The sequence below is a fragment of the Porites lutea genome, chromosome 9, assembly GCF_958299795.1.
Source record: "Porites lutea chromosome 9, jaPorLute2.1, whole genome shotgun sequence".
Classification (NCBI taxonomy): Eukaryota; Metazoa; Cnidaria; class Anthozoa; order Scleractinia; family Poritidae; genus Porites; species Porites lutea.
In genome coordinates this window covers 18,473,180-18,490,867 of record NC_133209.1, presented here as the reverse complement: position 1 = coordinate 18,490,867, position 17,688 = coordinate 18,473,180, and the positions used below count along the sequence as shown (strand labels likewise).

Here is a 17,688-nt window from a genome sequence, read left to right as displayed (position 1 = left end):
CCAGTTTAATTCCAAAGAGGCTACTTAACCAAAGTATTTAATATTTAGGAAATGTGATCCATCAAAAAGATATCAGAGAACTTTAGATTAGAGGATGAGTACGAGTACGAGATTTAACTTAAAGTTTTTGTTCGTGTTCTCAAAACAAAGGCACCCCGAAAAGCTACCTTTCACTTTTTCACCAAAAAAGTTGATACGGTTATTTATACTGAAGGAGTTTAAACCCTCTCCCGATAGCAAAGTGATAAAATTGCTTACTTTTGATAAACTTAACTTGCTCCCGCCACTACGACATTCTGGCTAAAACTTGTTGTAGAATGACGACGGCTATCACGTTTTCCCGCCAAAACGACGCTGGTTCACAGGTGAGCAATACTTAGTATTGAGAAAATCTCGTACTCGTAGTCGTCCTTGTCTCAGAATCTAAAGCTCTATACTTATGAGCGATGCACTCAAAGAGGATCTCACAATCAGGGTCAGGTGTTCTGTTTTGTTATTTCAAAATCCAGTTGCTATTTTTATTGCTCAAGATCAGCGCATTACTTTATACCAATAAAACAAAACCTGCAAAACTATGATTCCGCCGCCACCTTGTAAGCTCAGTTGGGAGAGTACCGGTCTGCTGAGCGGGAGGTTGCGAGTTCAAATCCAGGCCGGACCAAGACTCAGGGTCGTTAATAAACTGAGAAGAAAGTGCTGCCTTTGTAATGACATCTTCAAATGGTTAGACTTTCTAGTCTTCTCGGATAAGGACGAAAAACCGTAGGTCCCGTCTCACAGCACTTTCACTAATCTGTTTTTGTGGGACGTAAAAAAACCCACACCACTTTCCGAAAAGAGTACGGGACGTAAACCCCGGTGGTGTGGCCAACCTTTACGAGTTGTGGGATTGGGTAGGGATGGTACCTCGCATGAACCTCGCATGGGACCTATGAGTCCCTTTCGTGCCCATTCCCTCTGGGCAGGGCTGTGTCCAGAAAAGCTGGTAAAAAATAAAAATAAAAATATATCACCATTACATGGTCATACCTGACAAGAATATAAGTGATCATGAATTGCAAGAAGGAATCGCTCATTAAACTGGAATGCAAAAGGAAACTGTTCCTGTAACTGCCATACGCCTTCTAAGAACTGAAGAAACACTGGTGACGTATCCTTGCCATCCGATTGAAGAAAACCACACCTGACAAATAAAGCAAAAACACGAGGGTCAGAGGCGAGTAGTCGCAAAAATGACAGATTCAGTCTGTCGGCCACAGTATGGGTAAATTTTTGCAAATGTCACTATCAGAGCCCAGCTGTAGCTATATACCTGCGTTGCAGACTGTTTACAGTCAAACCAAGTCAAGCGTACCCCCCAAGATTCTATCAGTGAATTGATTATTTGAAAAATGAATCCGTTAGTCGTTCCTGTAACTGGTGTCAAAATCAAAGCGGCATTTCTGCATGCATAATGAGCAGTGAATATTTTACGAGAACTTCCCTGTATTTGGTCAGATTGGAAATCTTTGAATGGATTAAGCTTCTTAGAAGACATTTACATCAACTTCAGGAAAATGGAGCTGGTAGAAATTTCATAACTGCCTCGCGTGTGAATTCACGGCTCATTACACATACAAGAATGCAGAGATCAATCTGAAATCTACAGCTAGCAACGGATTCAACTTTTGAATAATAAATTCATTAATAGATTCTTGGGGGGTACGCTTGACCTGGTTTGACTGTAACTAAATCCCTGATACATTAGAGAGATTTAGGGGAGAGGTGAAGCAACGTACGACATAGTTGCCGGTACTGCCTGCGATACTATTCCGATATGAGAACAGAAGTCGCCGGCAACATGGGCCTTGTCAGTCTTTACCGCCCGCACGCCTGCGAAGTTGACTCAAGTTCAACTTCGCAGACGTGCCGGCGGTAAAGACCTGCGATGTTTCTTGTTGACGGCGGCCTTATTTCCTCATAATTATGTCGGAGTTGTATCGCAGGCAGTACCGACGGCTACGTCGCAGGTACTTCGGCGGTATATGAGACCAGGTTTCAGTCTTTACCGCCGGCGTGCCTGCGAAGTTGACACGAGTTCGACTTCGCAGGCATGCCAGCGGTAAAGACCTCCTCATATGTCGGAGTAGTATTGCAGGCAGTACCCACGGCCGCGTAGCGGGTACTTCGGAGGCATATAAGAACCAGGCTTAAATCTCTCCATTGAGTTCTCTATCCACTGTGGATCTCGAGGGACACTGAGTCCGCCTGCAACGCAGGCTACTGCTGCTAGGTCTGACTTATTATACATTGACACTCAGTTAATAGTTAAGACCTGACATTGAATTATCGCAACAGCCTTTGTAGAGGGGAAAGCTACGACATGGATTGGGTGTTATGCTATTGACTAGTGAAAACTGTGTCGACATAAGCAAAAGCATAAGCACAAGGCCGTGAACCAATCATACTGTCACTTTGACCCAGACCTCATGCGGACTTATCAAAAGCAATATGGCGGACGCTTTGTCCGCCATCTTGTTTATCATCGGGCTTAGGAGAGCTGGTATTGAGAATTGAGTCAAATATGCGATTCTGCGCGTGCGTATGTCCTTATCCTTAGGCTTTAGATTTCAAGTCGTCGGGGAAGTGCAAGAAAGTACCCTGCGCATAACAATCCCGCCGGCTACGCAAGCTATGAAACAGATAAAAGTAACCTACCTGTCAGTGAACTTGTGGCCAAATGCCAGCCATTCTTTTTCAATTAATACCTGTGCATAGAAAATAAGAACACAACAGTTGGAATGACTCAAAGGGACAAACAATGGGCTGGTTTTGCTAGAAAGCCTAGTGAACATTCTGCATGAAAAATTATCATACCAAAGGTAACCGGACAACAACTGTGTTCCTGTTAAATATATTAAATATAGATTTAGCCAGGGCTAGAAGCGAAGCTCTCGTTAATATACTAACGTACAAAAAAAATGAAATCGTGTAATGCTAAACGGCGACAGCAACGAGAACGGCAAAATAATAAAATGGTCTAATTAGCAATACAACTGAACAAACAACTTTGCACGAACAGCACACTTGTGCACATTTCTTTGTCGTTGCTTTGCACGACGACAGCGTGAAACTTCCTAGTTACACCTTTTATGTAGGAAAGTCGTATGTGTTCCTGTTCGCTCTTTTTTTTCCACTGCCGCTCATTTTTCACTTTGGTGGCCGCTTGTATATCTCAGTCAGTCGTACCACCGCTATAAAAAGTTCATATTTTTCGTCTGACGAAATTGGTCTCCTTTAATTGTTTTTATCCCTCACTCTAGCTCTTTCCTGCTATCCACATAAGTGTTGACATTAAAATTTAGTCGAAGAAAATACCCGTCTTTGCTGTTGTTGTTGTTTTTTCTTTCTAAAAGTACGGCCACGCGATTTACCGCCAAAACGCGCTGTTCTTGATATGCGAAATTTCACCCCGGCTTACATGAAGGGGGGGGGGGACGTACGTAAGGACTATCATTTTTTGCAGAACCAAAATTACTTGGATGCATAGATAACCAAATTTCTTACCCGTGGTGCTTCGCTTCGCGGTCTTTGCGCGCGCGAGGGCACCGCTATAAATATACATCTATAACGCAGTAATAACCAAAGGTCAGGGAGTTTTGGCGAGGTCAAGCTCTTGGTTCACCGCTGTGCTTTGCGAATAAAGTTTCACTTGATAAAAGATCAAAATCCGCTTGATCGAATTACGAGTGATATAAGATTCTATGAATTCCAATTAGTCTTACTGCAAGTCTAAACGAATGCTGACTACATACGTGCTGGGTATGCGTAACAGCTGCCTAGAGATTAGGATTGCGGGCTCCTCTGGTCGCCCGCAATAAATCATGTAATATCGCTCATGACAAAATGTAATATTTACTACCAATGGGTGATAACAGGACAAAAACACTAGGATTTTCTCTGTGAAGAATATTGGAAACCTAAGAAACAAAAAGAAGACCAATGTACCCTATGAAAGTGTCTCCAAACACTTAGTTACTAAACGTAGTAAACGTACCTGAAAACCATGCATAGTTCTGTAGTACGGATCAAGAATGATGCTTGCCAGAGAGCATGTTTGCGCTGTTCTGTCCCATCCATCACTACAATGGACTACTACATTGACACTCTCCTCGGCAACAGCCTTGATTAAGATCACAAAAAAGTCCAGAGAGATCAATCAATACACAAATGTCAAACTGCTGAACACAACTAAACTGTACAAGCACCAAGCAAGGCACTGTATTTCTCTGCGTAATCGTTCCTTGCATCCTCTAGCAATGTTCTTGCCCACAAAGCACCCTTCTATACCCTGGGTGCCAGAGGCTTTTCATGCGCGGTTTCCGGTTTCGGTCAAGTCGTGTCTTCGGCCTTCGGCCGAAGACGTGTCGGCCTGCGGCCGACGAAACGGAGGTCCCCGTCGCACGCGAGAAAAAACCTCTGGTACCCAGGGTAACCCTTGTACGGTTTTTTTGCAAATTTTGAAAAGACCAGTGAGAGAATATCCATGGACACTGCTGGAAACTGCTTGAAATTAGTTAACAAGGGAGCGATGACATTGCTCCAGAAAGTCGTGAAATTTTACAAATGCTTGTGACGTGAAGGACACGAACTTTACCCTCTGTAAAATTTTGTGACTTTGAGGAGCTGTACATGTATCTTTGTTAGCTTTCAATAAATCATTCTTCAACTTGGCAACTTTGCTAATTTTAGGGCGTTCTTTCCAGTGGTATTGACTAATTTATGCTAACTGGTCCCAGTAAAAGTTGAAAAAAGGGGTCTTTCGTGGGGAAGAAGCCGAAAATGACAAGAGCGAATTAACAAAGTCGTAGTACATGCACTTAGGAAGTGAAATTTTAGGCATCTGATGCAAGTGTAGTTAGACTGAAAGTTATTAGACATTCATTTATTACCTCACCTTAGCTATAAACACTGATGTATCTAAAACAGATTTGATATGCTTTAGCCATCCACTGCTTTCCAACCCGCTTGTCAAAGACTTAACAGTCAAATCAGGAGTTTCACACACCACTGAAAAGATAAGAATGAACACAACAAAAGTGGATGAACCTATATGCAGCTCGGTCTTAGGTTTACGAGAAACATCTGAGTGACGCTGGGCATGCTAACGATTGCGCAGTCCAACATCAACACCCTATCACCTACATGTACATGATACCTGCCAACTTTCTTTAATTTATAGGCGTGACATTCTTATCCTTAAAAGAGTGCTAGGATTTTTCGTAGAGGTCTGATAGTAAAAAGGATGTCCGAAGACGTTCTGAAGAGTTCCGTCTAACACGAACACGGGAACTTGAAGGAAAACTACCTTGTCTCCAGGGATTTTCCTTACTAAAATAAGAGAATTCGGAGAAAGTCGATCATTCACATGGACTTTTCTTTTCTCTCATCGGCTCCAGTTTCTTTAAATAATTAATATATTTCCTCAAAATGTGTCAGTAAATGCTGTAATGGCTCAAACTTTTCTACCAGACGCGAGTAATTGGAACAGACGCATGAGTAGGCGTGAGATCGAAGTTTTCGATCCGCAGGCGTGACAATCATGCCTTAGGCGTGACACTTGGCAGGTCTGTATCATAAAATAAGTGACCACCCAGTATTCCAAATACCAAAAAAAAAAATCAAGTCAAAGTGCTATAGTTAGAACCTCTATTAAAATGACCACCTAATGTACATGTACTAATCAGTTCTACTGTATACCCATTTTTTGAAGCGCATAAAATAAACTGACTAGCAACTTTTCCATTGTTTTTAACCTCTTGTAATCAACTACTTGACTCATAGTCTGATCTCTTTGTTCACCGTATTTACTACGCGACTCAGAGAACACTAGGACTTTTAGTGACAGCATGAACTACAGTGCACACATCGTAACTTCAAAAAAGCATATCAGTCTATGTGTCCAGAGTTCTTGCCAGAAAGATCTTGTTTGATTCAATGCCCCCCAGGTGACCACCTCTCGTAAGCAGCCATTCAGTAATACTTTGCATTCTGAGTAGTCACTTACAGGAAGTTTGACTTTATTTTTTCTTGAGAAATTTATCCTGTGTGATGTTATCATCAGAGTGCTTTGGATTCTAAGACAAGAACGACAACGAGAACGAGATTTTTTCAATACTAGGTAGCGCACGCGCGCTAACCAACATGATTTTGGCGAGAAAATGTGATAGCTGTCGTCATTCTACCACGAGTTATAGCAGAAACGTCGTAGTGGCGAAAATAAGCCATCAAATGTTAGGAACTTTATCATTTAGCGATCGGGAGAGGGCTTCATCTCCTTCAACGGAAATAAGCGAACTAACTTTTGTGGTGAAAAAAAGTACAATGAAGCTCTTCGGCGTATCTATTTTAGAGAATAGAGACCTTTAGATTCGAGGAGGAGAACGACTACGAGTACGAGATTTGACTTGAACTTTTTTCGCCCATTCTCAAAACATAGGACTTCCCGGAAAGCTATATTTTATCATATTTCACAAGAAAAGTTAGCACTGTTATCTTAGCGAAGGAGGTTACGCGCTTTCCCCATCGCAAAATGATAAAACATCTAACATTTAATAACTTGTTTTCGCCACTACGACATTCGCGCTAAAACTCGTAGTAGAATGGGAATAGGGACCTTACGATCCGACAACGTTGACGTCCATGAAAAAGTCGTTGAAAAATAGACTTCGCATCCTTTCACTTTCTTCCGCGATTATTCCAAGGGGCCCAGTTACTTAAAAGAAGGGAATTTGGGTTGGACTTGAAGAGAAGGAACCGCGCCCGATTTCTAACAGAGATGGTAGAATTTATCGCCTTGCCGTTCCCGTTCCCAAGTAAACTTGAAATTTGTTCGTTTCACGTCGTAATTATGCAGGGACTGCAAAGAAATGTACAAAAAAGCCTGATGCACGTGCAGAGTTGTTGTTTTGCTCATTAAACCTATTGCTTTTTTGACTTTCCCGTTGCCGTTGCCGTCGTAGTTTCGTAAGGTCCCTAATAGAATGACGACGGCTACCACGTTTTCCCGCCAAAATGACGCTGGTTCACGCTCGAGAACTAAGTAGTATTGAGAAAATCTCGTACTCGTAGTCGTCCTCGTCTTAGAATCTAAACGTCTCTAATAGGTGAGAAAACGTAAAATTAAATGTCGTCCTCGAATCTAAAGCTCTCTAATCTTTCGTATTTAAGGCCAACTATGATCAAATGACTAAACGAAGCTCAAAGAACAAGCTCGTGAGCTCTCTCGCTTCTCTTCGAATTTGCAAACCACAGTCAATATATAAAATCACAGCAGTACTTACATTCAGTCATTTTCTGTAGACTTTGTCTCATAACATGAATATTTTCAATCCCCACAAACTGAAACTTGACATTCTCATAAAAATCTGTATTCTCATATCCCTTTCCTGCAGCCTTGTTAGCCATGGCATTTATCTGTAACAATAGAAACATACCATTGAATTTACAGATACAATACAAAAACATTGGAAGGGAAGCCTGGAAAAAAAGGCTCCAAGTGACTTCTGATTTAGTAAGAGATTCTCCCCTTCCATTTACCTTGTAAATGCTTTTGTATCAAAAAGAGAATATGACATTAGATCAGAAATCACTTAAGGTCTTATTATTGTACTCAATCTTTCATCAAGTTAGTTCTATAAACTCTCTGATTTCAACCTATTTTTTAGTCTCTCAGTGAATAACATTATTTTTTTCTTTGATTGATATGTTTTGGCTGAAGCAAAGACCAAGAGATCCAAAATCTTTGGCAAGCAATGTTTATAAATGTGTCACTAAAGAAACATGGGGGCTTGCAAGCCCTTACGCATTTGGTTGTTAACAGAGAGTTTTAGATCCGAGTTTACCGCAAACCTCTAACCGCCTGAGGTCACGTGACAAGTCTTTCGCGTCACGTTTGAGGTTTACGACGTGCATTTTCATCGTTGGGAGGTAGGTTTTCACATATGTCATTTACCTGAAAGCTTTTAGCGTATAATTCTTGTTTTATCACACGTAATGAAACAAAAATCTTGTGGAGCAAGTCTTTATTCATTAACAGAGGCACAAATTCGGGCGAAATGCTAAATTTGATAAATTCTATTTGATCTTGAAAACAAGTCCCATTCATGGCTGCTGATTCAAAATGGCGGCCGTAATCCAATCCACCGCCAATCTAAATCGAATTACGTTTGAACGTCGAACCGCAAACGGGTAACCTCAAACTGCGGTTAGAGGTTCGCGGTAAACTTGAATCTAAAACTCTCTAATGTGTCATAACAGAAAAATAGGGACCTTTTGGCCTTACTATTGTTGTTGTTGTCATTGTTTTGTTTTGTTTTGTTTTTTTGTACAAATTACTCTTTGTTTCCATCATTCTGTTATAGCAATGAAAGTATTTATATTAATTCTGTTGCAGGATGCAAAAAACGTGGTGGAAAAGTGATAAACTTTACTATACAAAGGTTATTTAAAGAATCCTGTGTTAAGCATTCTGAGACTGGAGACTAACAGCACTTATCAAAAGTCAGAACTGGCCAGCTGGAGTGGTTTTTTAAAAAATGAAAAATGGCTTTTTTAAGAGCTTTTACCAAAAAACCCACCAACACCATGCACATCATTTTGGAATTGACTGATCTGGCTGGATAGTTTGGATTAAAAGTGAAATTCTTATAGTGACAGGAATGGTCTGACTGGCCTTTTCCGACAAATGGAAAGCGCTCAAACATACATGTACCTTGGGTCTTGTATCCACTATGTAAACATAACTAGCACTGGGTGTAGTTCTCATGATGATGTCAATGAGAGTTTCATCTTCCTGGCATCGTGAGTTGAACCCTGACAAAGGCTGACTGCAGCGGCAAATTGCTGACTGAAAAGTGTTTTTTAAAATGTTGATCAAGGGACGCCTGGAATGTATACAGTCCAACTTTCCGTAAGCAACCACCCAAACTACCAAGATCACGGTCGCTTACAGGAGGTGGTCTCTTACGAGAATCGAACCATAAGGGGTCTATTCCAAGTAGCGGCCCTGACACGTTCACTTTTTGGCAGATAATTTTTCTAAGTAACATACATTGTGTAGTTTCATTGTGTCATTGAAAGTTCTTCATATACTCTGAGTGGCCTAGTTCCTACAGCGAACAGAGAGATCACATGATGTGTCAAGTGGTTGTTTACAAGAGGTTAAAGACAATGAAAATTTACAAAACTATCATGCCCATAAGCGGTCGTAGTCGCTTATGAGAGGTGATCATTTACAAGAGGTTTACTCAAGGGGCTTTGACTGGGAAGATTTTGGTGTTTTGGATCGCTGGTGCTTAAAGGAGGTGGTCGCTTACAAGAAGTGTTTCCAAAATCATGGAGGTTCGACTGTATTATTACAGGTAAGTAAAACGTAATACAGTCGACTTCCCATAACTAGAATCCTTTATAACTTGAACCTCCTGTTAACTTGAAGTACATTTGTTTCCCTTCAGATCCGTCATTTCTACATAATCTTTTACCCACAATAACCTGCAAAATGTCATATCGCGGGACAATTTGGGAACAAAAAACTTGTACTGAAGTCTGAAACATTGAATTTATTTCAAAACAGCTCTGTCAATTCTTTGTCCTTACTTTTTTGTCACTCCAGTTGAAATTCAGTGTTCATCCCTGTATATTAATCAAGTTTTGTTGCTTAATTGCATTCCCTCCCCATCCACTTGCTTATTTCTTCATTGAGGTTCTTCTTGAGGTTCAGGTTCCTATGAAAGCAGCCAGGGGAAATCCCTGCCTTCCAGCCCTTAATGAGAGCACTAGTAAAGTAACTAGGCTTGAAATGTCACTGTAGAATTTATCTTTGGTGGAGCCTCCCTTAACTGTTTTTGCCATTAGTGTCTTTATTAAGGCTTTACTCCTTCTCACTAAGTTGTCTAGATTTAATCAAATATTGATCATCCCAATCAACCAAACTTGTTCAATGATTAATTTTGATTCCTATGAAAGTAACCAGCCGTCTCTTGACTATCGTATTTACAGTACAGCCCAAAAATAATGCACACGCAATAACTTCTTTTTGCGCCCGCAAGCTAGCAACTTTCCTTGCTCCTTTTTGCTACTTGCTTTCTCAGGCAACTTTTTACATGTGTGATTGCATGATTACCTATCGCCACCGCAGGGTACTCATAGGCTGGATAAATTCAATGCCACTAATGATGTTATAATAAAAAGGCAACGAACACCACAAACTTCTTCCAGGTTAACACTTATGTATAAACAACTTCTTGTGCCTTCTTGAGGCTTGCGGTAATTTTCTAGCTTCTTGAGGTAAAGACTTTTTGACTACTTGCTTTTCAAAGTTCTCGCGGGTAAACTGCAAAAATACAACACCTTCTCTTCTTGCCGTGGCTTGCATGTTCTTGCTGCCCAGCAACTTCTTGCGCATACATTATTTTTGGGCCATACTGTACATGTACGTGAGGGGAAAACTGATCAATAACAACACCTTCACTTGAACATCTAATCGAAAATCAGTAACATGTTCTGTTCACCTTGGTTTTCTTGTAATAAAAGGACAAAGCAGGTAATCTGCCTCGACTTCGGAACCTAGCACTACCAACAAGAACAGGGTTGGAAGCAGCCACAGGAAGATACAATATACTGGGATATGTGTCACATATCTAGATGGAGAGAAACAACAGTGAGTTTGTATTAAAACAACACAGTTAAATAAAAATTTTCAAAGAAAATCCAACAAACAGTTCCAGTTATGATACGTTTGTAAAGGAGTAAATGGTTTGAACTCAGGAGTTAGTTCATACAAAATGTAAGTAGTTGAAGCATGATAGTCCAGGTTATAGTCATGAATAGGATAGTTGTTGACAGTGACTGGTGTTTCAAGAACCTGTGCAGTAGTCATCTGCGATTCAAATTGAGTTGTATCAAGTCAGTTGATTTATTAGATCAGAGGCTATTCCATCTGATTGAACTTGGGGAAACTGCAGTTGGTTTGATTTAGTTGATGACTGTATCTCTAAATGTTGAAAGATGGGGCTAGAAGGATGTACAGACTAGCAGGAGCCCATTGTAGGGGGAGTGCACTTCAGTAAAACATCTTCAGCCAGGATTTAGCAGCTCTACATATACTCTGTAATTGCCATAGTTCATAATAATAGCAAGGTGCAAGTAACGCAGCACTGTAGATGCAAGTTTTACAGTACTTCTAATTCAATGTAATACACAACAGAATCCATATTTATTTGATTAACCGCCCTGTGCACTTATTAAATTTTTGGACCTGGAGAGTGGGCACTTATTCGAGGCTGGGCGCTTAAAATTAAATTTTCATCATCAGCAAGTGCAGTATGTTTATTTTGCAACAAAACAATGAATGATAATAACAAAAAGCGAAGAATTAACAAAGCAAGGTTTCTGTAAAATACTCTGAAGAAAACTCCGTCATCAAGGAAGTCTCTTATTAGTACTTATTCAATTTCAATCTCATGCCACTCAAGTCAATAAGTGAATTCTCTGGTGCTACCTACAATATGAATCTAGAGATTGTACACCAGTGAATAAAATAATAATAATAATCAATACTTTACTTATGCACTTAAATTCTTTCGGGGTGGGAGGGGGGAGGGGGGTGGGATGGGGGTGAGCACTTTCTCGAGTTTGAGTGGAAGGGGAGGGGAATAGGGTGGGGGTGGGTGCTTATTCAAATATTACATACATTACCAACCTTGTAGTCTTTGTTCAAAGTGCTGCAGCACCACTCACTGTTTGGCAATCCCATCCTTGCATACTCCGACTGAATGTCAAATAAGGCCCAGCCTGCAGATCTAGTCAGCTTCTCACTCAGGGGATTATAAGAGAATGCATACAAATCTTCAAGTTTTTCTACAAAATGAAGTACAAAGTTTGTAAACTTGACTTTTCAGAAGTTGACAAAGTCAGTAAAATTACCGGTAATAACATTGTGGAGGCATGTACTAGTGCATTGATCAAATTTGATATTGTGACCATTCAAAATAATTAATGATAACTCTGTAGCAGCAGAACATTCACAAGGTATTCTTAAAATTTCATTTAGTATTATTTGTATTTGTATTTTGTTCATTTGCCACACAGATACATGTAAATGATAACAAGAAGACAACAGATACAAAGCTAGAGAAAGTAATGGCGAGGAGGCTTAAAGGAAACTATATCGCTTATGTTAACTAGGCCTATAAACATAAAAATTCAAACTTATATGTCTGTGGGTAACGTCTGTGAAGCAGTCCCTATATCCTTTTTCTGGGCCCCCCAACTAACTCAATTAATTTACTGGAAATGCTTTGGAATTTCCATTCAACATGCTTGGCAAATAAGCAATGGCATTTTTAACAGGCAAATGACAGCACATACCATAAAATTTATGGTATAAGCCCCCCACACTTGTAATGCAAAGCACCCTCTGTTAAATCAGCCCCCTGAATATAGGCCCCCAGGGACTTATACCTGGAAATTACCCTCAGATACAAAGTAAAACAAAGCAAAAACGGTACAGTAACACAAGGCGTCTGAGAGAAGGATACTCTTGACGAGATGGGTTGGAAATGCATAGGATCACATTTGCTCTAACAGGGAAATGGTGAAGTGCTCATACAAGAAATGTGGCATGAATGTTTATATTGATGGAAGTGAGAATCTGTTACTCCACTTAAAAGGCATCAGTGAGTATGTCATGCCAAAACCAAATGAAAAATTTTGCGTGAACTCTTCCACTGATGAAAATGACTCGTCAGAAAAGGGAGATTTTGAACTAACCAACACAGAGGAAGCTGTTCCACTGTTGAAGCTCCCTAGATTCCAAAACCTTGGCTACAAGTCTGGACTTTTTATTACAATTCATTTTTTTGTGTGAACAGTGCTAAGTACCTTATTATTGACGTTACTTTACCTCTGAACAAAGAATTGCATTTTCAATATTAAAAACAATTTGCAGTTGTGAGATCTACATCCTCACAGTGAGTTTCACTAAAATCTTCTTGCATATTACTGACTTAAATTTCCTTCCGATGAAGAAATTAGCCCAATCGATTTTGAGATGCAAATTTCCTCTGTATATACGCCCCCCAAAAAGGGCCTTTGAAAAATATAAGCCCCGGGGCTTATTTTCTGTTTTACCATAATCAAATCCTGGCCCCAGTTGTTCAAAAGCTGGATGGCGCTATCTACCAGATAAATCACTATCCAGTGGATAAATATTAGGGTAATTATTATTATTGCATTATCCTGTGGATAGAGATTTATCCAGTGGATAGCACTATCCACCTTTTAAACAACTGGGGCCTGGTGCACAGTTGATGACCCAGATGGACTAAACAAGAAGTTTTAAGTTCTGTCTGTTGCACAGGCGACTCTTGATAGGAAAATGTCATTTGTAAGTCACCTGGATTAGAAAGTTGTAGCAGACATGAGTAAATCTCTTGGCTATCCCTGTCTCTTGAAATGATAAATGTAACAATCTGAAAAGTTTTGCAGCGGATTTTTAAAGGAGATCCGGCGGCATTTAGAGGAAGTTTCTCCACTGAGGCGATGTGGGAATGAAGAATCTGTGAAAAGGAAGGAAAAAATATATAAAGTTAACAAACAATATCTTACTCACAGTCTTATTTAATAATTTACTTTATTGCAAGAAGAGATGTCAAGTGTTCAGGAACAGCAAGATAGACCTTACAAACAACACCTTCACAGACCCTGGCACAATAAGTGGTTAAGTCTAGTCGAGAAAATTAAAGCACAATGACCAAAGATACTGACCCAAGTTTCTTTAGAACAGTCAGGGTCAACAAATATTAGATGAGTCGCTGTTAGATACAATGTACCAACTGCTGCTTTTCTTTTACCATGTTTTGTCATCAATCGGACATTGTCAACCTACAGGGGAAAATGACACAAGTTATCAATAATTACAATTACTTAAAATAGAACTTGCCCTTCTTGAAGGATGTTACTGTCAAACTCAGGAAACCGTGAACGGCTGAAAAATTTCAGGAATGTTGATTGTGTAGACACCAATCACAATGAAGTTCAGGACATGCGAGCAAACCACAAAACTAACCACTGTTGCTGTTTGCGGGTCAGGTTTCTCACGTCTTATGGGCGTTCTCTTCACAATAGGATAACATTCCATGAATATTACTGGTGCTCACAGTTTTGTGAGTTTCACAGTAAACATTCTAAACAGTTTTCATTGTTTCAAGTTTCAAACAGCAAGGCCTTTTTTTCTGCTTGCAGACCAACCTAAATAAGTAAGTAATAATATATAGAATAACATTTTAAACAAACTTTGTTATACATCAAATTCCGGGTGCCCCAAAACCTATGTCCGATTGTCCAGGACAAGTACAAATTTAGTTCAGACATGAAAACCTTTGACATGACTTGTCCGTGGGACAACCTCATTTTTCATAAGAAAAATAGAATTGACTTCAAATTACAGTAGAATTAAAATTTATCTTTTACCAGTAGTTCCCAATGGAAAGTGAAGTGCTGCAGGTCACTTCAAATAACATTTCAAAAAGTTTGAATCAGTTGCAATTTGTTTCGATTTTTGATAATTTTTATATAGGGCTTGGCGCACGCTACTGGTGTACACGAGCGTAACACCGTGCCTTATGCACGATTCGCGCACAAGAAAAGGCACGGTTTTTGTGCCAAAGCACGGGAAAAAAACATGCAAAGGCACAGATTAGGCACACTTTAGGCACAGTTAAGGCACGTTTTAAATATTGCTAAGGCACATTTTAGGCACAGTTTGGGCACAGTTTTGGCACGGTTTAGGCACGGTTTAGGCACAAATATTCAACGCTGGGCACTTTTTTGAAAATCTTTGTAACCCGACTTGCAAAAAAGAACAAACTTGGTACGAATTACAAAAATAATTCAGATCAAACACGATACAGTTAGAAGTATAGGAAGTGTAAGTTTTGAGCCGCGCCGAAAGTCTGAAAAATTAAAGTATTCTTCGACAGTCCATGTTTACACACGCGATGTATGCGGTCTGAACCTTTTCAATTGCCATGCAATTTTATAGACTTGCTTTCTTTCGTTTCTAAAAGAAATCGTGAAAGAAAGTCGAAGCCATAATAACAAAAACAAAGCTAAAGAAGTAAGGCACAAAAAGAGCCAATAAAAGTCGTAGAAAAATAATACTTTTTGCGATCCCGGTAAAATTGGCCTGAATTTGCATAACAACATGAAAAGTACAAAGTGGTAATTTGAAACCTTCATGCCAACGCGTGTTGTTTTTTAAATACAAAATGCGGCTGCTTTTTAAAAATATTTCTCTAACTAAAAAAGTAGGATTTACACTTAGTAGTAAAATAATTCAAGCTGCTTGTTTGTTTTTGTTTTCTGGCTCTGTTAGCAAATTAAGCTTTGATCGTATAACAATCGATGAGACGTGCCATTTATTTTGCTTCAAAACTCATCGGCGTGCAATCAATTTTTTCGTTTTCATTTTATAAGTCATATCACAAGTAAATTCTTTTTTTGAATGCAAATCTGCCCTCCCAAAAAAAATAAATGTTTCGTTCCACCTAAACGCTCCATTAAGAAGGGGAGAAGAAACCTACTTGGAAATTTTTTAACATCGATGAAATTAGCATATCAACAATGTAATTGAGCTGAGCACTTACTTTAAATACGCTAACCTGTTTAAGATTCCATTTTCCTGTTTGTCGGGGCTTCCCCTGCTGTCTCTAACCGTATTCTGAGTCATGTGATTTCTTATTAGGGGATAAAAAGGTCGTCAGACCGTGTTTCTAGACTTTGTAAACCTCAAAACTGACATAATTGCCATGCGCCCTTCGTTCGCTGTGGAGCTCGATAGGCTGGACACGATTTTCCAAGTGACTCAATATTTTGGCACAACTTGTGCACAGATTAGGCACAGTTTGGGCACAACTTAGGCACGGCTTAGGCACGTTTTTCAAAACTAAAATGCACACTTTATGCACATCTTAGGCACATTTTAGGCACAAAATCTTTATGCCAAAGCACACTCTAGAATCCGATTTTCGGTCCAACGCACGGTTTACGAATTCACGTTAAAAAAATGCTGTCTAACCTTACATATTTGATCTTAGCGTAAAAATGGGTTTCCCGAAGTCTTAACAGTTAGTCTATAAGGAAGGTTTAACTTATGAGCATTCCAAAAATTATTATTTCTTCTCTTAACAACAACAGAAAGTCAATGAAAACCAATCTTTTAAATTGACGTTCGCGCTGCACAGAGATCGTATGTAGACAGAACATCTTTGTGAAAACGCCCTAAACTTTGTTGTTTTGGCATTATGTTCAGTAATTTTTAATACAGTTAGTACTCATAAGTCACTGACCTCTTCGGAGAAATTTTTCCAAAGTACCATTAACAGAAACAGAGAAATCCCACAATATGCGTGGTTAGACTGTAAATGTTACGCGAGCTGTTAAAAAATGGTCCCATTTTGAGCAATACTTTTCATATTTCAATTTTATTTTGGTCTTACAGCCACAAAAAAAATATTCAATGAAAAGCTGTTTATAAACTTTAACTTCTTGCCAAATATCGATGCGATCTGAGTTTTAATAAGTTCATAAGAGCCAAACGATGTGAGATTCTTAGCCGTGTACACCAGTAGCGTGCGCCAGGCCATAGAGGATATTACACGGCTGTGCAGAGATACAAATTTTCTCTTCTCGTGCTGAAAAAATATTTCATTGATCTCACTCGTGAAATATTTTTTCAACATGAGAAGAGAAATTTCGTATCTCCGCGTGGCCATGTAATGTTCTATAAATTTTATTGTATAAACACAGAAACCCATAAGGGGTTAAAACGTGTAACTCGCGTTCAATGCTCGTGAATATTCATTTTGACCATATTTGGAAACCTTAGTGACGGATATCCATTTCCAACAAAATGGCTGCTGCACGATCACCATGCAGATGTTTTAAGACAAGAGTTCTGCATTTCAAGGTTAAAAATACACCGTTAAAAGACAAAAAATGGAAAGAGAAAGTTCAAAAGAATGCTCGGCTTTCTTTTTGTGGAGAAAAGGAAAGCTTTACATCAAGAACTCGTCCTTCGAGGAATTCAACCTTGTTTTTTTCACGGTGACACAGCCACCCCTCACCTTTGGAGGGGGAATCAAAATCAACTAAATGGCCCACTTTGAGCTTGATCAATGATAATTACTAATATTTTGTGCCTTCCCTTCCCAGCTCAAAGGTTAGAGCAAGGCTTGCAAATGGGGCGAAATATCAAAATGACTGAGGGGCTAGATAACCGCAAAGCGATATCTGCATTGTACCGCGTGATCTGTAGTCCCACGCTGTTGATCAAGGACATTAAGTTTAACAGTTCCCGATCCAGCGTGATGATACATTTACACACGCTTCTTCCCGTGAGGAAATATTGCGTAAAGAGTGCCTCTTGCGGCATTTTTAACACCTGCGGTGTAAGCTTTGTCTTGACCCTTTAATTTACCAGAATCTAGACTTAGATACCTTGGGTGTCTTTATCAGGTCCATCGTAGTCGTTCCTTCTTCCAGGAAATCCTTGAAAGCTTTTGTTCTGATGAAAATTTATCTTTATTTACAGCTTCATTGATAGATCAACCTCCAGCATCCGACGCCATCTTGGAAAAGTTCACAAGC

General features: G+C 39.6%; 1 protein-coding gene across 1 annotated transcript in view; it reads right to left on the bottom strand.

The window, feature by feature from the left end:
• LOC140947226 (phosphatidylinositol-3,5-bisphosphate 3-phosphatase MTMR6-like) overlaps positions 1 to 17,676 on the bottom strand; it is a 26,476-nt gene extending 8,800 nt beyond the window's left edge. Inside the window, exons 1-11 of the mRNA XM_073396285.1 lie at positions 17,539 to 17,676; positions 13,807 to 13,923; positions 13,436 to 13,598; positions 11,741 to 11,898; positions 10,551 to 10,679; positions 8,753 to 8,887; positions 7,323 to 7,455; positions 4,937 to 5,049; positions 4,037 to 4,162; positions 2,698 to 2,747; positions 1,030 to 1,183 (exon numbers count right to left, since the gene is read on the bottom strand). Coding sequence (XP_073252386.1) covers positions 1,030 to 1,183; positions 2,698 to 2,747; positions 4,037 to 4,162; positions 4,937 to 5,049; positions 7,323 to 7,455; positions 8,753 to 8,887; positions 10,551 to 10,679; positions 11,741 to 11,898; positions 13,436 to 13,598; positions 13,807 to 13,923; positions 17,539 to 17,562 — 1,302 coding nt within the window. The 5' untranslated portion in view covers positions 17,563 to 17,676. The remainder of the gene's footprint in view (positions 1 to 1,029; positions 1,184 to 2,697; positions 2,748 to 4,036; positions 4,163 to 4,936; positions 5,050 to 7,322; positions 7,456 to 8,752; positions 8,888 to 10,550; positions 10,680 to 11,740; positions 11,899 to 13,435; positions 13,599 to 13,806; positions 13,924 to 17,538) is intronic.
• Positions 17,677 to 17,688: the final 12 nt, after the last annotated feature.